This window comes from Kryptolebias marmoratus, linkage group LG23, assembly GCF_001649575.2.
Source record: "Kryptolebias marmoratus isolate JLee-2015 linkage group LG23, ASM164957v2, whole genome shotgun sequence".
In the NCBI taxonomy this organism is placed as follows: Eukaryota; Metazoa; Chordata; class Actinopteri; order Cyprinodontiformes; family Rivulidae; genus Kryptolebias; species Kryptolebias marmoratus.
In genome coordinates, this window is record NC_051452.1 from 6674031 (window position 1) to 6697321 (window position 23291).

The 23291-nt window shown below is 42.9% G+C and overlaps 2 protein-coding genes across 9 annotated transcripts in view; one reads left to right on the top strand and one right to left on the bottom strand.

Moving 5' to 3' along the window:
- Positions 1–1263: 1263 nt before the first annotated feature.
- LOC108249007 (sodium/hydrogen exchanger 2) lies at positions 1264–10715 on the bottom strand. 2 transcript variants are annotated; one of them, XM_017438120.3, is made up of 13 exons: positions 10249–10715; positions 9837–10162; positions 9599–9736; positions 8462–8712; positions 7065–7282; positions 6585–6784; positions 5430–5519; positions 5273–5343; positions 5012–5179; positions 4294–4399; positions 3464–3574; positions 3302–3395; positions 1264–3225 (listed from the first exon to the last, which is right to left on the bottom strand). In XM_017438120.3, exons 1-13 carry the CDS (start codon positions 10529–10531, stop codon positions 2852–2854), a joined length of 2430 nt encoding a protein of 809 aa, XP_017293609.1. In that variant the 5' UTR covers positions 10532–10715; the 3' UTR covers positions 1264–2851. The 2 variants fall into 2 exon arrangements, with proteins under 2 accessions (XP_017293609.1, XP_017293608.1); XM_017438119.3 differs by having other exon boundaries at positions 5012–5343.
- A 1030-nt stretch (positions 10716–11745) lies between these two features.
- LOC108249003 (inositol polyphosphate-4-phosphatase type I A) overlaps positions 11746–23291 on the top strand; it is a 35879-nt gene continuing 24333 nt past the window's right edge. For 5 of the 7 annotated variants that reach the window (XM_017438103.3, XM_017438106.3, XM_017438098.3 and 2 more), the window contains exons 1-2: positions 11746–11880; positions 16595–16660. The gene's annotated coding sequence lies outside the window, so the exon portion shown is untranslated. Of the gene's footprint in view, positions 11881–13115; positions 13275–13355; positions 14403–16431; positions 16480–16594; positions 16661–23291 lie in introns of those variants that run through there. The other 2 variants (XM_017438099.3, XM_037973786.1) reach the window with 2 other exon arrangements.

The window sequence follows — 23291 nt, forward strand, 5'->3', positions numbered from 1 at the left end:
TAGATCTGCAGAAAGTCTACATCAGTGGTGTCCAGTCCTGGTCCTGGAGGTCCTCCATCCTGCAGGTTTTAGGTGTTTCTCTGCTTCATCAGACCTGATCTGAGTGACTGAGGGACTAACAGGCTGCTGCAGAACCTGAAGACCTGCTGAGGAGCAGAGAAACCTGCAGGATGGTGGTCCTCCAAGACCAGGACTGGACACCCCTGACCTTTGACAAGGTTGAGCTTGTTCTTGGTGAGGGTTGGACTTCCCCAGGGCTGTCCCTTGTCTCCGATGCTCATGGACAGGATCTTGAGGCGCAGTCATGGAAAGGAGTAAGTCTGGTTTGGGAACCTCGGGGTCTCGTCTCGACGTCTTCAGGCCAGCCGAGTGCTGTGAACCCTGAGCTCCTCTGAGACCGAGGCCGTGGTTCTCAACCGGATCCTGCTCCCTCCGGGTCAGGAGTGAGTCTCTGTCCAAGTATCTGGGAGTCTTATAGTTGGATGGAGCGGGGCCTCGTCTTCAGTCATGAGGGTGTTTCTTCAGTCGGTCGTGGTGAAGAAAGAGTCGAGTCGAAAGGCAAAACTCTGGACTTCCTGCTCTGTCTGCGTTCCAACCCTCAGCTGTGGTCATGAGGTTTGGATCAGGACCGAAAGAACCAGATCCTGGATCCAAGCGGCTGAAATATGTGCAGAAAATGATTTAAATCTTTGTAAAAAATCTGAAGATTGTGGTTTGCTTTAAGAGCAATTCAGTCCTTTTTTCTGATTCACTTTTTTTTGGTTTGTGGAGGGCAGTAAAACAGTTCTAGTTTCAGTTTTTATGCTAATGAATTAATCTTACACCACCTGAGTCTGTGTAACGAACCCAAACTTAGCAGAATGTGGGCAGATTGAACAAACGGTCCCCTTCTTCCTGATTTAAGCCCTCTTATCATGCAGCTTTTCCACATGATCTCTGCTGAAATCAACTAAGACTTCACTTTAACCTTAGCTTGCTGCTAATTTTACACGACACCATCGTCTTCAGGCACACCATGCTGCCATCTGTTGAGTTGGCTCGGAGTACACATTCGAGCTTTAAAAATACTTTTTGAAGAATTGTGTTTTGTTGCTCTGTTGAGTGGGCTTGTGTGGGAGCTCAGCTAATCGTCCTTTAATCCTTTAACAGAGCGGAAAGCTGCACTATTTTTTCCCTGTGTTTTTAGAAGACATCTGCGGCGCTAAAACTGAATTAATTTATTTATAATTTATTTAACAGATGGAAAGATGAGACTGCGTGTTCTTCTCGTGCTGCACTTTTCGAATCGAAGCTCCTCAGACTCACACATTTATTACAAATAAAACATACATGTAGGTCAACTTGTGTCGAATAGAAAAGAGTAATTGTATTTTTTTACATTTGTTTCCCACTTCTTCTTTTGCCAACTGCATCTAAAAAAAGTGAAAATTACTTCATAAATACAGATTGGTCCAATTGGTCGTTACAACTCTTAGCTTCATCTTCATCACAAACCAAAATGTTTGTGTTGTTGATCCCGAGGTTCAATTATAAACACATATTTAAAAAGAGCTAAAGTGTAGTTCACCATAAACAGCAAGTACGTATTTTCAGCTTGGTTTGACACCAAAAACACATTGTAAAGTTAGCTTTTACATCTGTTTTTCCCTTTTTCTGTCATCTGGCATCATGGCAGTTGAACGCAAAGTCGAATCCTGTTTCACCCCTTCGCCGTACATTTTAACGTTGGCAGGGAGGGAAGGTGTGCCGACAAATTTTGTAGTTTAAGGCAAATGAAGCCATTTAAGATCAGAATTTGGGGGCAAGCTTCAAATGAAAGGTTGTATCTTCAAAAAGATGTTTTTATTGGCACAAATATCGTCGTTATGTCTGCTCTATGGTATCGTATTTGGGTTTATTGTCATTCTTCCTGTAAGAAGGATAAAAAAATGAGGCTAAATGCAAACTTTGTTGCAGGCTTGAAAGAATCGATGGCCGCTGATGGTGTATTGACTTCTTGGAGGGGAGTGTCATGTTGCAGTGGAACATTGGAACAGCAGCTCTTTGGGACTTGGAGTCACTAAGGTAAGGCTAATGATAGGAGATGGGATTCAGTCTTAGTGTTGGGTTCTCAAGGAGCCACAGAAAAGTTTGGTTTGCATGTTTTGAAGCTGAAGGTCTTAGCCAGAGGTGAGACTTTGCCTCAGGTGAAGGAGTTCAAGAGTCTGGGAGTCTTGTTAATGATTGAGGCTCAGTTAGAGCGGTGTTACTCCAGTCTGTTGAGCTGAAAGGCAAAGATCTCAGTCTACAGGTCCATCCTCGTTCCTGCCGGTTTGGACCACGTCTGAAAGAGCGAGATCCCGGATCCAAGCGGGCGGCCGGGCTCAGGTGAGGAGCTCCGTCATCCGGTGGGAGCTGCTCCTCCTCATCAAAAGGAACAGCTGAGGTGGTTCGGGCGCCTCCTGATGGAGGTGTTTCAGGCCAATGGGAGGAGACCTCTGGGCAGACCCCAAACTCAAAGGGTCATCAATCCTCTCTGGCCTGGGAACGCTTTGGGATCCTCCAGGAGAATCTGGACACCCTGGGGAAACGGAGGTCTGGGTTTCCCTGTAACTCAACCATGGATAAGTGGCAGAAAATGGATAGATGGAAGGATGGGTGGGTGTTTCAAAGCAATGAGGGCTTAAAGTTTGTAGAAAATACGTAAATTCAGTATGTCTTTGTGGAAAACTTATTAATTTATTCCAATTTAGTTTTTTAAATGGATTGATTTTTGATCTTATTCCTTGGGGAACACCTGATCCATTCAATCATCTACAGATGTAATATTCTTTGAGGCTCAAAGTTGAAGGTGGTGAAGCTTGAGGTTCAGTTATGGTGTCTGTGAGCGTTGAGGCCTGCGTGACGAGGGTCTCAGGAGTGGATCTTCAGCTTCGTTTTCTCTTGGATCCCTGTTTTCAGGGACCCAACCTTGAGGAGGAGGAGGGTCTTGTTCCTCACCTCCTGCTGGATGTTCAGAGACAACGTTGTTTTCTTCTTCTTCTTCTGCCCGACGTGAGCTGCGTCTCCTCGGTGCTGGAACTGGTGGTTTCCTGCCTCTGGAACCAGAGCCCGCCCGTCCGCCGGGATGTTCGGAGGCAGCTGTTGGCTCCTCGATGGTGTTCAGCCTCTTCAGAGGGACCAAAGAGCGGGATGAGGAGCGTGGAGACGCGCCAGACGATTGGAGGTGCTCCAACTCAGAAACAGCTAAAAGCAAAACCAGTTGAGTTTTTAACGATTTGGGCTTTCTTTTCTGTCAAACCAGCGATGTTTAGAAGCTCACCATGACTTTGTCTTCTGAGAGCGAAAGCAGAATCCAGATTCCCACCAGGCTGCAGGGAGTAGTACTTCTGGGATTTAGCGATGCTCTGTGCTGGCTAAAAACAGGAAGGTATGAGTGGAAGAGAGGCGGGTCAAGGACAAAGAGTCAAGCTTTTCCACAAACCTGCTCACGAAAACTTCCAGCGCGGAGGCTTCGCCGGATGCTCGCGTGGCGGCGAATCAGAATCTCTCTGGTTCGGCTGTCTTCCGGGAGATTGTATTTGCTGACCATCGTCTGGAAATCAAACCAGAACATGAGTTAACATTTCAAACTTTAGACACAACAGATGATATCGCAGAATCTAAGCGATCAATGAATCTCGCAAAAAAATAGTCGATTCCACCTCCAATTTTGATGAATCCGCCGCTTAAAATGGCTATTAAATGCACCATTTATAACTGTTTGGTCACATTTTTGCTCAATATTACCTCTTGTAATTGTTTTGGAAGTTAACATGTTGTATTTAATCTAAAAAACACAAACACTTTTTGATTTAAATAAAAAAATGGTAATATTCCATTCTAAAGTTTGCCTAAATTTAGATTTTGATGAAAATCTGCAACAGATGACTTTAATTTTTGAAAAATTTGGGTAATGTATTTATATCAGTATCTGAAAGTAAATTGTTTCTTTTATTTGTGAAATTAAATTCACTTTTTCTATCAGTTATGTCTGATTTAATTAGAAAATAAAGCTAATATTCCTTAAAAGAATGCTTCCCCATCACTGTCTTGGATGCCAATATTTTAAAGTAAGATTTCGTAGTCTGTTAGAGCTCAGAATATGTGATGGGGATGACTCTCAGCTACTACCACACCAGATTTTGGCTCAATATTTGTAGAATTGGCTGAGTTATTGCCTTTTTTTGCGTCTGCCGTGGCGCCGTTTTGAATCGGTTTGACATGCATCCAGTTATTGCTTTCTGGGAGAATTCAGATGAATGTGATTGTTACCCTGTGGCGGATCTTGTACATGTTCTTTGACAGGATGTTGTGCATTTTCTTTATGTCTGCAGCGAGAAACTTCTTCTTTGGTCGAGACGCCTCCTTCTTCTCATCCCTGACAAGGAGACAAGAGCAGAAAAACAACGTCTGACAGACGTAAACTGTGATGTTTTATCATTACCGCTGGCATTAAGACGGGATGCAGTCAGGATGGCACTTCCCTTGATGGAAAACAGCTTCATTAGCTGCAGGTAAATCAGATTTAGTACGAACAGTTTGTGCATTTAGCTGCTGCGCTCCTTCAGGACGACTGATACACAGTTTCAGTCTTACTTAAACTCTATTAGATATGAGCCACAGAAAAATATGTTTAACCTGGACGTTGATTTGCTTCCAAAACAGGTTTTCAGGTCATTTAATGATAATTTTGTTTTTTCTGTAGAGAAAACAAACATTATTAAAGGTTGGGGATCACTCTCAGCTACTACCACATCAAGGTTTAGCTGTAAAACTGTCTGGCTTGGAGCTTTTTTATGTTTGTTAAGGTCAGTTCGCTGTGACGGCGTCCAATGATTATTTTCTGAGCGTTCCATTGAAAACGACCCCCGTTATCCAAAGATGCGACAACTTCCATAAAGAAAATGTTACCAAAATCCATTTTTTTAATCGCGTCCCCTCTCAGCTCCTGTAGAAAAGCAAAGCCCGAGCGTTAACACGTTTGCCATACTGCAGAGAAACGAGAGATGGCGCCGCGCTGATGTCGCCCATCGGCGTGTCCAGGAGCTCGATGGCGTTCTGCAGCTCCAGCCTCTTGTACAGAGACACGATGCTCGACTCGGCTCGGTTGTCTCGCAGGAGGATGCGCCTCAGGACGCGATCGTTGAACTTTTTAAACCTTAAGGAGAAAATAAAAACAGGTAAACGTTTGAGCTTGTTTTGAACTTTTCGCTCCTTGTGGGGTGGATGGAATTGGTTGAAACGGGAGTACTTGTCTTTCCAGTAGTAGTGACCCCACTGTCCACACAGGTCCTCGATGCCACATATGACGTGCTCCATGGTCTGGACAACCAAAAAAACCCTCAGTTATCCATCGAATGCCGCCACGCTCAGAGAGAGAGGAGCAGAGAGTAAACGCTGACACTTGCCCTGGTGTGGATCTCTACGTTGATCGTGTTCAGATCTTTGTTGGTCCTTCTGATCTTGATGCACTCCACTATGGGACGGATGCTGATGCCCTGGAGACACGAAGGGTCACTGTTAGAGACGCAAATCAACTAAAAGAATCTGCAGAAAGTGGCCTGAAACTGGAATTAGAATATTCAAAGGCTTGTGAGACCAATAATCATCCATCCATCACAGTTTAATCAGAGCTTCCCCCCTGTCCTCAGCGACGTCCTCCAGCTCCTTCAGAGGGACTCCAAGATGTTCCAGCTGTGAGATATAATCATCTCCAGGGTCTTTTCCCACTGTGTGTGTCTAAAACACCCCCATGAAGGCGTCTTTAAGCCAGTATCTCACTGGGCTGCGACAATAGAGCAACATTCATGAGGGAGTCTCTAAAATGTCTCAAAACGTTTGCACGGGGTCTCAGTTTCCTCTCGTAAGTCGCAAAAGACTTTCAGCCTAGGAGTTGTGTTTTGACCCCTGAGCTCTCTGACAGAAAAGGTTGAGGCACGCTGATGATAAATCATAACTTCTAATTAGCATAAGGCTGGCTAAAAGCTAAAAGCAGTGCAGGAAAACAAAAATGGAGCCAGTCTGCTGAAGCAGATTTTAAAGAGAACAAGGTTTTTGACAGGGTTGTATCTCCTAAATGAGCTGGACGTCTTAATGTATAAATGTCTAAAATAGCACAAAGTCTGCAGACGTAGAGCGCAGGAAGTGTACGAAAAATAAAAAGTAGAGTTTCCAAAAATCTGGTCTTAATCTGCCCGTGACCTCCAGCAGATTGGATTAAATAATCCTGCAAGCCGTGCAGTTGCAGCCCAGTGAGATGCGAGCTTAAACCTTCTCCAAGTCAATAAAACCCACAGAGACCGGTTGGTCAAACTCCCATCATCCCTCAGATATCCTCACTGGGAAGAGCTGGTCCCGTGTTCGACAAAAAACACTTTTTGGTTATCAGCTGGACTCTCGTCTCCAGCCTGGACCAAAAACCCAGAGAGCCTAAAACACTGCCCATCAGAGTCCTTTTGATTATCAAACCAAAGCAAAGTTCACTCCTGTCCAGCAGAGGGCAGCACAGGCAACATTTAGACTAAAACAACAAGGAAGACGGGGAAGTTGAGCGCGTCGCCCACCTGAACGGCAACCGTAAATATAATGATGGCGATTGAAGCCGTGACGAACAGGTTCCTCCTGTTGGTGCTTTCAGGTAAGGTGAAGACCAGGGCGAAGCAGATTGCCCCTCGCAGGCCTCCGTAGGCCAGGCCAAACTGGTCCCTTAAACTTAACTGGATTGTCCGGAAGGGGTTGACGATCTGGGTTAGCACCAGAATGCCTGCAGGGGAGGACAGCGAGCTCATTGAAATGATAAAATAAAGCCCTAGAATCACTTAAACGTAATGCATATCGCCCGCAGAGTTGGAACTAAGATCACCATCATGTTGACAAAGGTCATGTTGTGTAACCTGACTGAGTCTCAGCTCGCCAAATTTTAGCTCAATATCTGCAAAAATGACTGAGTTGTAGCCGTTTTTCTGTTGGCTGGAGTTGATCAGCCGTGGCGGCCATCTTGAACGGGGTTGACTCAGCTGCAGATCTACTTCCTGTCCTCTCACCGAGTCCCCTCCACATGAAGGCGAACAGCAGCGTGAACAGGATGTAGGCCCAGTTCCACTCGTGCTCGGTCGTTATGGTAACGACGCCCAGGAAGAAGAAGATGAGCGTTTCCGAGATGGTGGCCAGCATCTTGACGACGTGGCGAATGGTGGTGCAGGACCTCTGGGACACGTTCTCCTCCACGTAGTACTTCATGGTTATGGCGCAGACGATAATTCTGCACAGAGGAGAACAATCTAAGAACCGCTGGTTACGACTTCGCAGATCAATTATCTAATCGAGTAAAATTGTCAAATTTAAGAGGCGACTAATAAGAGGCAGACACCTCAGCCTTGGGTTTTATTAAGTGGAGATGCAGTAATTAAAGCACTAATAGTTTCAGATTTTAACATGTTTTCACAGGTAAAACCTTGTACTTTTTCTGTTTTTGGCCATTTCCTCTGCAGGATGAAAGAACTCTGAAGGGGAGACGGATAAATCAGACGTTATTTTGCAATTTCTATAAGCTGCTAATTAATTATTACTGATCAGTTTTTGTTGCAAAAGACTAAAGTTAAAAGTAGCAAAACTGTAACTAGAACCTAAAAGCTAAAAGTACCAAAGTGCTAGCTAAAATAGCAAAAAGCTAGCTAGAAGTTAAAGTCAGTACAGTTGTAGCTAGAAGCTAAAAGAAGCAAGAGCTAGAAAAAAAGCTAAAGTAGAAAAATGGTAGCTAAAAGTAGCAAAAAGCTAGCTAAAAGGCTAGCTAAAGCTCAAAAGTTATTAAAGGCTGGCTAAAAGCTAAATAGTAAAAAGCTAGCTAAGAGTATTAAATAGCAAGCTAAAAGCTAAAGGTAGCAGGAAGCTAGGTAAAAGTAGTAACGGGCTATTCGGAAGTTTAAAGTAGCTAAAAGCTAAAAGTAGCAGAACGGTAACTGAAACAGAGTTTAATAAGTAGATTAAGAGGACAGAAAAAGAGCCGGTTTAAAGAGAACAAAGTTTATGAAGGAATTTCTGAGATTTCTGTGGGGAAAATATTTGTAAATAATGTCAAATATTTTGAAAAGTATAAAAGTTACAAAAACCAAAAGTCACAGCAGCTATTTGCTGAATGAGCTGAATGTTTTCATATGTGAAAATCAGTTGGTACAGAAAAATAAAACAGTGTGAATGTTGATAAAGACTTGGTCCGTATTATTTAGATCTAAAGAAACGTCTGCTTTTGAATTCTTCCGTCTTTATTTACTCATGTTTTTGTCGTGTTGAATCGTGTGTCATTCGATGCACCTGCATCACTCTTAGGCCGGAGAACTATGTGGTGGAGCCAGTTTGGTTGAATAAAGTTCAGACGGGAGCATTCTTCTCTTAGTGAGAGTGTTGGAAAAGGAAAAAAACAAGGCAGCGGGCCTTGACTTACGCCATGACGCTGGAGATGGCAAACAGCTCGGCCACCAAGTAGGACAGGTAGCTGAACATGAAGATGAAGAGGGGCTCGATCTCACGGACTTTGTTTGTGAACCTCGAGGTGAACGCAGCCACAAACCCAAACAGGAAGCCGAAGAGCGTGCCACCAATCCCCACCACGAAGAACCGGGCCACTCCCAGAAACACATCGATGGATTCAACCACCGGCATGTCGGTCATAAAGGCAAACATGCTGTAGAGAACCTGCAGAGAAGAAAAACACATCTGATCAGTGTGTGCAGGAGGACGTTTACACGCCTGGTTGTGTAAAACAACCAAACCGTTGATCTGAAACACTTTAATACCATGGTGTCTTATGGGAAAACCAGGTTATTGTGTGAGCGATGAGTAAGCATTCACACCGGGCCCTTACAGGGTACTTCCCTGGAACTTCCTGGGTATGTACCCGGTAATAGGTGTAAATACTTAGTTAGCATTCATACATTGTACCTGGTACGTACCCGGCACCCAAAAGGATACATACCAAATACTATGGGGTACATACCAGTTATGTATCTGGAACTAATTAGGTATGTATCAGGTACACCTGGAACTTGTACGGTCTTTACTAGGTACCTGCTGAGCATTTACAAGGTACGTTACCGCATACTTACAGGGTACGTTACCGGGTACGTACCTGGAATGAATCAAGTACATATCGGGTCTATAGCTGGAACTTGTAGGGTATGAAGCAGGTACCTATTTACAGGATACATACTGGGTACTTAAGGGCTATGTGCCTGGTACATACAAGGTACTTACCTGGAACTTACAGGGCATGTGCAAGGTACCCGGTATAGAGCGGGCTGTATTATTTGTTGCACTAGTAAGTCTGCAAATCTACTGAGGTGTTGGAAAACATCTTGTAAACTCAAGTACATCATGTAGTTCAACATGCATTTAAAGTTGATCTTATATATTACAAAAGCTGCTGTTAAAAATGGTTGAATTGTGTGTTTTCTTCTGCTGGAAGTTCATCTTGCAAAGCAACTAGTTTCTTGTGCGGTCATAGAGGAAACAAAACTACGTGACACGTCTAGTCTGTGAGTGAAAACTAACTCAAACAAAACACGTTCCTCCTCCTACTCACCACAGTGACAGCGTCGTTGAAGAGTCCCTCTCCAAAGATGACGATATACATCTGCTCGTTGACTCCAACGTCATCAAACACGTTGAGGGCCGCCACGGGGTCCACGGCAGAGATGATGGAGGCAAAGAGCAAGTTCTCCTGGGAGGGAAACGTGACTTTAAACATAAGGTCAAAAAGCTGGAAGGTGTAATTATCACTTTATGTATATTTGTTTTCTGTGCCTCTTAAAATAGCTGACCTGCAGGTTGATGTCCTGAACCCCAAACACTTCAAACTGGCAGATGGCGAAGAGGGAGAGCCCGATGCCGATGCTGTTCCACAGCGTTCCCACCACAGCGTACCACAGCACCGTGCCCACGTTCTCAAAGAATGGCCTGGTGGGCATAAAGTAGCCGCTGTCCAGGACGATGGGTGGGAGCATGTAGAGGAAGAAGACGTTGGAGCTGAGCACTGCAGGGGGCTCCTCCTTCACCGAGTGCATGATGGCGCCAACAATGAGGCCAATGCCGATCAGGAGGCAGGACTCGGGGATCCAGATGGTGACTTTCTGGTAAATGTTGAAACCTGGAGAGAAGACATCCAAACCCGTCAAACTGCTGCCATTTAAAGGAACATTACCACTTTAGTTTCCCTGTGTTTTTTATACATACCAATTTTAGCAAAGGAAGCCAACAGTACCCACATTGTAAACTCGAAGGGGACTTGGATCCGAGAATAGTGAAGGGTAAACATCGGAAGGTTGGTCTTCTCCTTCTCTGGGAACACCTGGGGTTTATTGATATCATCCTGGGTAGGTGAGACAGTTTGGAAGTCGTTTGGCACTGTGGGTTTGGGTTCTTGAAGCTCGCAGGTCCCTACGGCACAACAGAGGATGAGGGCGAAAGTCATCCAGGAGGCTCCACTTTTATTCCCGAGGAAAACAAATGGCTCCATTTCTAAAAGTACTTCCAAACACAGCTACAAAAACATTTAAAATAAAGGCGAAAAGTGGGCTTTGAATTCCTATTTAGGCCTAAAAAGTCGTGTAGTTGCAGAGTACATCCTTTCCGAGTTTCATATAAACAAAAATAAATGAAGTCCTCTTCCTGCAGTTTCACAAGTGTCAGGACTGGGGAGCAAATCTGGTTTTTGTTGTTGCCAAACCTGCTTCACCTACATGCCCTACCTACTGGGTGGAGCTGCATGTGGAATCTGACATGAGAAGGAAACGGCAGCGCCGTGTGTTGGTCTCACCTGTCATCAGGTGAGAGCTCTGAGCATCTCAATCAACCCTGACAAACATGATTAATGAGACAAAAACACAGGCTGGGAGGATTCCCAAAGCTTGTTCTGCAGCTCTGAGATGTTTGCATCAAAACCTGCAGTACCGCAAACAATCCACTGGGTGGCAGCAGAGCGCAAACCCAGGGCTTACAGGTCTTACACGTCATTAACTGGCACCAAAATACAGATGAAATCAGTTTTTTATTTGTTTATGCTTATGAGTTTTCTAAAAAGTAATAATAATAATATTAAATTTAGCTGAAATAAAAGCAAACATGAGGCTAAAAAGATGTTTTATTCTTTCTGTAATTAATAATAATTAACAGCAGGAAACAAAATGGAAGAAAAGCTTTGACCTTTTTTTACTTTTCTTTTTTAATAAAATTTGAACATTTTGATGAACTTTAGAAAACCATTTCAGTCTTTAACCGTAGATAAATCTTATATTGGCTTTAAAAATACAAAAACAGAAATAAATTTTTTTTAACTTGTTTACGAAAATAATTGTGTTAAAGTAATTTGTTTATTTTTTTAATTTAAACATGTACCTCTCTTTTTCATAAGGATTTAATGTATAATATGTATTAGGAAAATACAAAAGAAAAATTTTTTTTTACCCAACTACACCTCATTTCATTTCATTTTTTAGAATTTAATTTGAATTTTTATAATTTATTTTGTTATAATTTTAAGATATTTTTAGAACCATCTCCTGAGAAGGTTCAGTTAATTTTTTTTATTCATTCCTTTCACTTTTAAGCATATGCTTTTGTCTTTTTAACAATCCTTTTCTTGCAGCTCCCATCAAAACCGTTGCCTGAAAAACAACAACAAAACATCCTGCGTCGACGTCTACGTGATTACGTCACGAGCGTAGCTTTAAAAGGGGCGGTGCTCGGGAATCCTTCGCTGTTGTTGCTGCGGCGACAACCGTTAAACGACGGTGTTCAGCGAACACATATTTAATTTAGTCTCTTTTTATTTGAAAGGATATCGTTCCTCCACGCTCGGCCGAACCGGTGAGTTTAGTTTTTGTTTGTTTTAAAACAACTAACCCGGCAGTAGTTTCAGGTTTTAGTATGTTTTAGCCGCGAGCTAGCGTCTTATTTGTTCGTAGTTTTGTGTCGGCTCGTGACAAACGTAGCGGAGTTGAGCGGTTCTCTGTGGCGTGAAAACTTCACTCAAGTCACGACACGAAGCGGTGAAACACCCTGGGTTGACTGGTTAACAGCAAGGGACTTTAAACCGTTGGTAACGAGCTGTCATAACCGAGTTAAAGCGTCTTTAAACGGGCGGAAAACACAGAATCAGGTAACTTTATTAAGAAGCGTAAATAAATGGTAATTACTGCCTCTGTCGTGGGTTTACAGGGTTGTGTTACTGAGAGGAAACGGGGTTAGTCCTCTGTGGACAGGTTGTGGACCATGTCCTGTGTCCCCTGTGTCCTGTGGACCTCAGGTCTCTGCAGACCTGCTGGTTTTGGGTTTCACCGAGCTGGAGTCCAGCTCATTGATTTCTGCAGGATCTGATGATGCTCTGCTGGAAAATGAGGCCTGGTGATGTTGTTTTTCCTCTGTGCAGGGAGCGACAGTCCTCCTACTAATCTGGGACTAATAGCTCAAACTTTAGGGCTTTTCTCCTCTTGTTTGGACTGTCAAAACGCCTCAGCCCTTCAGGCTTTTGTCTTCTAGGACCTACAGTGGACATGAAACCAAACCTCCTGTTTGAGCTAAAATTTAAAGTTGAATCAAGTCTGCTATCATTTAAAGCAGGGGTGCCCATTACAAAATTAAAGAAAACTGCTCAATATTTGTTATAAATTAACAAGTTTAGATGTCTTTTTTATGTCAAACAACCTTATCCTCATAATCTATATAATTTTGAACAAACGTGTTAAAAAAAAGATAAAATATTGTATTTGTTTATTTCTTTTGCCTTCCTCTTTATTATATTGCTTTAAAGTATTTTTTCTGAGCAATAGGTTTTATCACAATCAACTTAAAAATAACCCTGAATACACAGCTGCTGATGTTTGACTTTAAAAAACAAAGAAAATAGAGAAAACGATGATTTAGATTAACTGGAGTCAGACACCCAGCGTCTTTTCTTTATTGACCTGTGTTTGATCGGTCCAGTTCAATGTCCTCTGTTGGTCTTTTCATGTTAAAATCAAAGATTAATTAAATTAATTGTATTTGCTTCAAAGCTGTCAGGAGGAGACTGCTCTAAATGGGGTCAGTTTTTTTAATGCAAGGGCAAAAGAGACTTGATCTGTCAGACTGGAGGACCAGATCTATCCGTCCGGAGTCAGGTCTCGGCGGCAGCAGCTTGAATAGGAAGTCCAGACATCTCTCTTCGCCTCTTCCAGCTCCTCCAGGAGGATTCCAAGGCGTTCCCAGTCCAGCCGAGAGACGTAAGGCTGCGTTCATACCTGATAGACCTGTAGACTCGGTCCGATTGGGGACTAAAACTACAACATTTGGTCCATTTTCAGCTGTTGTTCGCCTTTACGCTACACCAAGTCGATCAAGACAAACCCTTTGAGCGACCTGTTCCCCTCCTCACCTGTGGTGGCGCCAGACCGAGATCTACTGAAGGAAACAACACAAAAACCTCTGAAGGCGACCCTAAGCGCAACTTCCTTCTCCTGGGAAAGTGGCGGTTTTAGGATTTACACCTGCTCTTCACTCCACGTCCGACCACAAGACTTTTCTCCCGCCAGTGGCAGAAAGGCACGTTTGTTTTGGTCGTATTTACCCAGAAGGCCCTGCGCTGTATCCAACACTGTAGTTGGACACTATGGAGGCGTCCAGGGGGGCATCCCTACCAGAAGCCCGGACCACCTTGACTGGTTCTCAACTACTAATGGAGAGCCCAGCTACTGTACAGATAAATCTAATTTCAACCTTCTTTATCTGAGATTTTGTTATTTTGGTCACTACCCAGTGTTCATCACCATATCTGAGGGTAGGAGTGTAGACCGACCGGTACAGAGTACACAATACTGCAGAGGCTGCACCCATCCGTCTGTCAGTCTAACGCTCCTTTCTCCCTTCACTCATGAACTAAACCTCCAGATGTTTAAACTCCTCCTCGCTCGCAACACGGGGAGACCAGTTTCTCCGTTTCTGACTGAAGACTGTGGCCTCAGATTCGGAGGCTCTGATCCTCTCTCTCTGCTGCGAGCCGCTCCAGTGAGAGCTGGAGATCTCAGTGAGCTGTCGGCACGAGCGCTGAAGGGCGAGGAAGAGGAGCCTGCTCTCAGCAGCTGCAGTGTCTGTTCCTCGTGACGTCGTCTGCAGCAGCGCTCTGTTTACTTCACACACCGGGAGCTTTGGCTGCGTGAACTTCCTGCTAACCTCGCTGCAGACGCACTTGCTCTCGTCGCTGGTTTCCGTTTCATCCGTGGGGCGTTTGAGGACCCGGGAGTGGGGGAGAATGTGCACTGTCATGCTGCGGCCCATCACCCCACCGGACCTGTGCTGCTGCGCCGCTTCGCCCACACCGACTCAGTCCTGGTCCGAACGCAGCTCTGCAGGAAGTGAGTCGAATGAAAATTTCCTTTCATCACAGGTTTAAGAGCCTCACGATGTCAGAAATCCTGAGCAGCTGATCATCACCCACCTCCACGAAGGACGGGGAGTCAGGTCATCGTCTGTGTTTGCTTCTGTTAGCAAAATATCTCATGGACCATTAGATGGGTTTTAATAAAGCTCCCAGAGCATCACGATCAACTGGAGGCCTAAAACTGATTACCTTCTAGAATCCATCGGATTAAAGATGGCTCCCAGTTTGATGTGGTAGCAGCCGAGAATCGCCCCCAACATATACTCTGAGGGCTAAGCTGCTTTTATTTCCACTTTTATTCGTCAGTCCTAAAGAGGTTTTGCTTGTAGTTGGGTCAGACTTGTAGTTTTCCCCTCCTCTCTCTAACTTCTGCTTTCACTCCAACTCTGGTCGTTTTACTGGAGGGTGTTGGTTTCTGCTTTATCATCTTTGACCGTAAAAAAAAAAAAAAACTTCTTTATTTTGACACGTTTAGTGTTTGAAAACATGCCCATTGTCAAAGACTGTGCACGTTTACACCAAGGATTTCTGCTGTTATGTTTGGATTTATTTAATCTTTTTATCGTGACATTTTTAAAAAAAAGTAATGTTCTTTAAAAGGACAGTTTGAAAGATGGATTTAAAGTCGCTGCACGGCTCTGATTCAGGTAATTAAAAAGTGCTTTTATTTTTATTATGGATCTTATTTTGATAGGAGCTCTCAGACTTTTTTCCCATTGGTCCATTTTGACTTTAATGAGCTCTAAGATCAAACTGATCTGAAACACAAACATTTACATCATCTGCAGAAATCCAGCAGGAAATCTTTGCTTCCTTGGGTTTCTGTAGATTGTTGAACAGTTTATATGAATATTTTTTCAGGCACACAATGTATTAGTTGGTCAAAATACAATAATCCTCCTCCAGCTGATTAAATGTAGTCTCTCTGAAATAATGCTTCATTTAGACTTTTATTCTAAAAATAATCTAAGATTTAGCTTTTTTTTTCCAACACATCGTTCACAAACTGAAGGAAAGTTTAGGCCTGTTTTCATTCAACTCTCTGCTGTAAACTGGTAAAAAGTATAAAGTCAAACATAAAAAATAGGTATCAGTTCAAAACCATTTGTTTGTTTGTTTGTTGCAGTGAGGAACTTGAACTTCCTAAAATCCTGGATTTCATGAGTTTATTGGTTTATCCAGTGATTTGGTTTCAGATTCGTTTTATTTTGTCCTAAAACCTTCAAGTTTTACCAAAAAACAAAAATGTGGCTGCTACCGGCTGAAGACGAGAGCTGCAGGTCGGCATCAGCTGAAGCGGTTGAAGCTGCAGCTCTGTATCAGCTGAAGGAGCTGAAGGCTGTGCACAGCTGATACAGTTTATTCCCAGTACCCGGCTCTTTAGCAGGGTGTGTTGCTGTTATATCACTGTAGCTTTGAAAAGGAACAGCTGATCACTTTGAGGTGTTTCCTCCTTTCAGCCAGAAAGACTTTCAGACACTTCCTTCAACAGCAGGAGGAAGTGATGCTTTCAGTTGCCCCACGGCCTTTGAATCCTTCAGTTTATCAAGATTAAAACTCAGTGTCATAACTGTAGCATAGATTTAATGTAAGCCTTACTTTAATTAATTAATTTTCCTTCTCCAAACCACATGTCGTCATGGCAATAAATGGCAGGTGAGGTTGGAGCTAGCAGGAAGCTGTTTGCACCGGATGTTCTTAGGTTCGCATGAGTCAGAAGCACCTCTTAGTTTACAGGAAGTGTTACTAAACCAACCGCAGAGATCGGCTCCTAAACCACACTGTAGATCGAGGTTTGAACAGAACTACTGTAAACAATCTGCTCGAGGAGGAGTTTAGCTCGCAGCTTAAGACTAAATAAAATCTAACCCACGTCAGGTGTGGGAAATGAACGGCGGCGTGGAAACAGAGACGCCGTTTTAGCCGGAGCTCATTTTCATGTGAAAGGGTCCCAGCTGCTCCGGCCTTTTGTGAAGACGTCATTCAGGCTTCAGTTTCAGGCCGAGCCCTGAGGGTCCAGACCCGGTCCGGCAGATTGATGTCCAGTTCCGGTGAACACTGAGATGATCTAAAAATACTATAACTGTTAGATGTTTTAAACATGAACCACTTGAAGTCATTTTTTTTTTAAACTCTAATCTTTGTCTTCTTTCTGTCTTCCTGCAGCTTGTTGACTCGTGGAAGATCAGCCGAAGATCCTGCATCGGCTCACATTTCCTTCATCCTGTTTCTGTAAGTTGGCATCAAAACCTCAGACAAAGCTGCACCTACAGGACGGCAGTCATGGGGGGATTAGGGGGAGTTGGACTCTTCACGGTTTCACGCATCGGGACAGAAAACCTGATCAGCAATAAAGTCTGTTAAAGTCCCATCTTTTTGGTTCAGATGTTACCTGAAGTTGGCCTCAGTTGGATCTCAGTCTGCTGCACATTTGATGGCTTCTGCCTGATGTTTGGCAGAACCAGTAGATGATCAAACAAACTGGGTTTGGGAGGGCGGGGCTTTGGGAGACAGAAACCAGCTCTGATGTTTGGGATCGTTGTCCTGTTGGACCAAACTGTGTCCAACTTTCAACCATCCAGCTGCTGATCTGAGGTGAAGCTGAAGAATCTGGAGGTGCAGTAGTCACCATGATGCTACCACCACCATGCTTGATGGTTGGTACTTAATAGGTTTGAACTTCTTCAAACAACCTTCTTGTCTTTGTGTCCAAATGGCTCAATCTTTGTCAAATTCTTCTCCAAAATACATTTGTCTCGTCCCTGTGGACACCTGCAGGTTTCAGTCCAGCCTGAAAGTTTTGGAGCTTCTTTCTTGGTCCTCTCAGTCCACATTGATGTCTTCACTAGTGGACAGGGACACTTGTGGAAGGGGACACCCCTGTTCCTGGGTTGTTCCTGAACATCTGAACCATTTCCTTTTTATCAGAGGGGCACAGAAGACTTGTCAAACAAAACCTTTTGAAGTTGACCAAGATAAACTACCAGCTACAGTCAATCATAATCACTAACTTAACGAGGCTGAGGTCTATTAACTACTGGTTAAAGATGTATCATTGAAGTTTGCTGTAAAATCATTTCACCATGATTAAAAACCTCAGACCCAAATTAATGTGCCATTCCTGCCTGTGTCAAGTGGATGGAAACTTCTGACCAGAACTAATTTTTTTTTTTTTCTTCCTCACCCTCCTGTTTTACAGAAGTCTCGTAGGAACCAAATTTAGACATTTCTTTAACCTTTCTGTGTTCTTGGTGTTTGTAGAGAGGAAGCAGTGAAACGTGGGTTTCACCATTTATGGTCAGCTGAGCCGTGTCTCTGTCCCCAAATCTGTCTCTTTTTTTTTTTTTTTTTTTTTTTTGTGCCTGAAGCTTTAACTGAAGACAGACATAAACACTCCGACTGTAAGCAGAAACCAGACTGAAACGCTGTAGCACCACATCTGTCAGGAGGAATGGGACAGTCCTGTAGGACACAAACAGACGGGTTGAAGACATCTCAAAGGACATCTTTTTATAGAACCTACAGAATAAATAATCTTATATCAGTGACTCTTGGATTGTAAGTCAGTTTTATTCACCTGTAGCTCTTAGTGTTGATTAAAACAGTTAAAACCTAAAGTGTTCTTAAAGAGAAGGTTTTTTTATCCCCCGAATCTTTACACATCTTCCAAACGTCGGCATCACGTCACCTTCAGATCGTTACCAAACTAAGGCCCGGTTTACGCTGCGCTGCTTTTAAATGAAGTCGGCACAGTTCTGTTTCTTCTCGTCTGTCAATCGGATTCTCTGACACCAGGATTGTTTTTTAAAAATCCAGACCTTAGAGTGGACATTTTGGAAACTCCCAGCATTGTTTTTACTGGAGAACGTGACTTACCTGAAAGCAGAAGTGTTTCGGTCACAGTCAGTAGTTTCTCTGCATACGTGAGTAGATAAACGGCAGTAACGGTGACAGATTTTTTCTGAGTTCTCGTCTGAACGCTGGTTACGATCACTGTATCGCCACGTGACACTTAAACGATCAACATTAAAACATCTTTAATTTTTCCAGGAGGTCATTGAGACGTTCTCAAATTCCTGTTGGACTTGTTGATGCCTGCTGGAGTTCAAGATGGTCGCTTCAATGTTTCTACAGAAATTCATGTTTTGTGTAAATGTTCTCTTGTAACGCAGCTCTTTGGTGAAACAAGAGAAGAGCAGCAGGTCTGATGGTAGCAGATGGTTGATGTTCTTCAGATTCAGGTCCAGGTTGAAGCTGGGAAGGTTTTTTTTTTTTTTTTTTTAATGGCTGCTGTCAATGAATCTTCAGGCTTCTTTGTTCGTCTAATAAACCTAAAATCCACTTCTTAAAGCCTGGATTTGGGGTTTATGTGTCAGGAGCTCTGGCAGACATTCAGAGGTTTATACTCTGTGTGTGTGTGTGTGTGTCACATGAACTGGGACACACACACACACACACAGGATAAATGTGGAGCTGCCTTATATGGCTGATTTTCCCCCTCGGCAAGGGTTTGCTGCGGTCACATGACGATCATCAGGGGAAAAATCTGAAGGTCTGTGTTTATTTCCTCCTTTACAGCATCGTAAGTTCACAGCAGTGAAATGTCTGACAGTCTGTGGGTCATAAGAGTTTCAGGGAGCGAGCAGAGATCGAGGAACGATCCGGAGGCTGTTTTTGAAGCCAGAGCGACTCAGATCTGAGGAGGTTTTTGGCTTTGAGACTGGGGGAGGGAGAGAGAAGGTGACCTCAGCTGGCAGATAGGCTGGAAACTTCCCTCCAGGTTTTTAAAAACACAACATAACCCATCAGGTCCGATAACACCCCTCAGTGTGTTTGTCAGGAGCAGCAGATGTTGCAGAAAAGGTGGACGGCTCGGACTGATCTGATTGGGTTTCCTTTCTAGAAGGAACAAAACACTTTGGGCTCTCGGCGTAAACATGTTTGTTTTTTCACTTTGAAAGCAGGACAATATTATACCGAACCTGATTTATCACCCCCTGTCTTGCCTGTGTGTCTGTCTGTTAGCAAAATATCTCATGAACCAATGAATGGATTTTAATGAAACTTTTAGAAATGAATCGTTGGATGTTCACTTCTAACTGACTCAGACTAATTCAAGATGAACGCAAAAATGACTATAACTCAGCCGATTTTACAGATGTTGAGCTAAACTGTAGTGTGGTAGTAGCTGAGAGTTATCCCCAACACTCATTCCAAGCACCAACTGATGGCATGAGGTCTTTGTGGTGGGCGACATGCATTTCTTCATGGACTGCTGATTGATTCTGAATCATACAGGAAGATCTCTTTGTTTGACTGTGATAAGGAAGTCCTGTGCTTTTATTGTGAAGGTTTTATGGTTGTGCCTCACCAAAATAAAACTGCCGGGGAACGCTCTCAGGCGTTAAATCACTCCAATCAGGTCAGCGACGTCGTCTCTGTGTTTGAGCTGAAAGCAACAAATCATCTGTGTGTGTGTGATTCATAAATCGGCTGTTTTCGCCCACACAAACTCGTCAGTAAAAAAACCCAAACCTCACAAACGTGTTTGATATTTCCACCGAATGTTCTGCTGAGAGACAAATGTGACGAAGACGACCAACAGGTTTTTAGTTTTTAATGCTGGGAGCTAGAAACCAGCCTCATGCAAAGCTGTAATTCAAATTCAGGTGGAAATCAGTCCACAAACACTGCTTGACACATGTAGGACGCTTGGAAAGTGGGACACTTTCAGTCCTGGTCCACACTTGTCAAGAAGTAGGCCACAACTATTAACCCACAACCACATTTAAAACAAGTTCTCTCCCCGGGTCTCCTTCAGAAATGAAATATTGCTGCTTTTAGACGTTGATTTTTAACTTTTAAACATAAAGAAAGGGCTTAGTTTGTCTACGAGATGAAGTTTTTAAATACTTGAAGTCTTTCTGAGAATTTGGAAACAAAGAAAATATGTTTTTCTGTTGATCTGAACCTGATTAATTCCAGTAAATGTTTCTACGGTGAATGGAGCTCCACCGGTCCTCATCTGTCCCCTGCGTTCGCTGCAAATAGGCTAATTACTTCTTACCAAAATGGGACAGAAAGACGGAGACGATGAGCATCGTGTCCCCGGGTCAAAGGAGGGTTTCAGTAGTTTCCCTCAAAATATAGACACCAAGAATAGAAGTAGAGGTAACAGAATTCAAAGCTTTCACACAGTGGGAATGAACAGAAACATGAGCTTTTAGCTCTTAGACGTTTCAGACAGAAATAAATTCAGGTCGATTCTCTGTCCCGGCTGTAAACGGGCAGCTGGGCTTCAGGGAAGCTGAAAGGTTAGACTTTAAAATGCCCGTCATGTAAAAAAAAAAAAAAATCATTTAGGGTTCAGATTTCTTTGATAAAACATTGGAGCTGATGGGGAAAAACTTCATATTATCCAAAGATACTTTATTCCTTTTTAAATTAGCATTTAGCGGGATTAGCATGGTTAGCCCTGCTAACTGTAACATGACAGTCTGCCAATAGCATTTAGCAAGGTTAGCATTGCTAACTGTAACATTAGTGTCTGTTGTTAGCATTTAGCAGGGACAGCATGCTTAGCATTTCTAACTGTAACAGCGTGTCTTTATTAGCGTTTAGCGTGATTAGCATGGTTAGCCTTTTTAACTATAATAGCGGTGACTTAGCATTTAGCAGGGTTAGCATGGTTAGCCTTGCTAAGTGTAACAGCGTGTTCTTATTAGCATTTAGCGTGATTAGCTTGGATAGCACTGGCAACTGTAAGCAATGTCTGTCATTAGCATTTAGCAGGGTTAGCATTACTTAATGTAACAGCATGTCTTTTATTAGCGTTTAGCATGATTAGCAGCTTATCTGAACTTTGTTTTCCGTCAAGCTGTCATCTTCTCCAAACTCTGCGTGCTCCATGACAGATGGATAAACAATGAAATAGTTTTTTTTTTTTTTCTTGCTGCTTGCAGGTTACTGAAACAGAAACCTTTACTGCAGTTTCCTCACATGTTGTTCTTCCTCTTTATTTATAAACGCCTTACAGACTAACTTCAGTAAAACCTTCCACACCCAGATGAGCCGTTCTGTGATGCGTTCACTGACAGGAAGAAGGAAAAAGAAACAGGATTTTTCTGTGTTGGCCGTTGAATCTAAAAACCGTCCGGCTGAGAGGAGCACCTACTGAACATTCAAAGACTTGTTAAAAGTAATTTGGTTTTTGTTTCGATAAATAAAACTCCTCAGCAGCGTCACTCTGACACTCCTTCGTGTTTTGAGTTTTTCTTATTTAAGTTTCCATCTCACCAGAATTTATTAATGCTTCTTTCCAAACGTTTGCTTGTTTTTAATAATAACTTGTTAACAAAATGAATGGGTGAAAATGAAGCATTAATATATGAAGCTGTGAGTTTTCAACACTTTTATTTCCTTTTTTAGGTTTAAAATCAGCTTAGTTTAAATGTAGATGTTCTGGAAGTTGTAGATGCTGAATATTTCCACTCATTTATAATGTCTGAACTGTGAAAACTGAGATCTGATTTAATAAACCTGAAGAATATCAGATTAATTATCCTTCGTCCCTGAAACAAGCTCCCGGTTCTCTTCGAGTTCTGGTTCTGGTTCTTGTTCCTCGTTTCTGTTCTCCTTGCTGCAGTTTCTGCACATTCGTCTCTTATTTCTCTGGTATTTCACCGAAAACACATCAAGTCGATTCGGTGTGGTTTTGTTTCTGAGAACTCTGCTGTTTGACGACATAAAACACAAGAAATGCCAAATTCTTTGAAACGGCTTCCTGCAGGATCCCGTTGTTCTAATCCGTCAAGATTTATAACGTTCACTATTTTAACATTTATTATGACAGATTAAGTTTAGTTAGACTTCAGTTTTCTTCATAAATTTCTTTATTTCGCCAATTTTTTTTCTTATTGTTTTTCTTGTTTTCTCAACCATGTTCTGCTTTCGTTTCTCTTATTTGTAGTTTTTTGTTTTTCAAAGCATTAAAGCACTATTTTGGACATTTTTAAGGGGGGTTCTGTGAAAAGGGTACGAATATCTTACCTGTTCGGGGTGGGGTTCTTCAGGCACCTCTTGGTTGGTGTGAGTAGAAAGCAATTATCTGAACACCTAAATGACTTATTTAGATAAATCAGTACTGATTTGTTTTATGCCTAAGAAAGAGCCCACAATAACAAACCAACAGTTAGCATAGATGCTAACTTAGCATTGAAAACATCAGACGGGCTAACGCAGTTAGCATCATGTTTCTCAGAGGAAATTTAAACACTAATCAAATGTTATGAAGTCATTATTAAAGACTGTTATTAACAGACAGATATTCTTCAGGGCTCAGAGTAGAAAACATGATGAAGACATGAAAACGCAGCTTTACTGCAGCGTTTCTCGTAACCTGAAACTGACGGTTTCTAAAATGGTGTTCACATGAACCGCCGGGAAACTTTTGATGATAGCGCTGAGGTCATTTAGATTTACTGACAACAGGTCAGATCATGACTGTTAACTTTTTCAAAGGGTTCAAACTATTGCTCAAAGGTCACAGTTTGCTGATGTCTTAATGAACCGCCTGCAGCACACTTGGAGTAAATCGCCACAGAGACGCAGGGTCCGATCAGCTGATCTTTACGAGATTAACGCCTAGATTTGGATGTGTTAACCCTTAAAGAACACGAGTCTGAGAGCTCATATCATCTAACACAGAAAACTATCTATCCATCCATCCATCCTCTTCCTCTTATCCGGGGTCGGGTCGCGGGGGCAGCAGCCTAAGCAGGGAGACCCAGACTTCCCTCTCCCCAGCCACTTGGGCCAGCTCCTCCGGGGGAATCCCAAGGCGTTCCCAGGCCAGCCGAGAAAC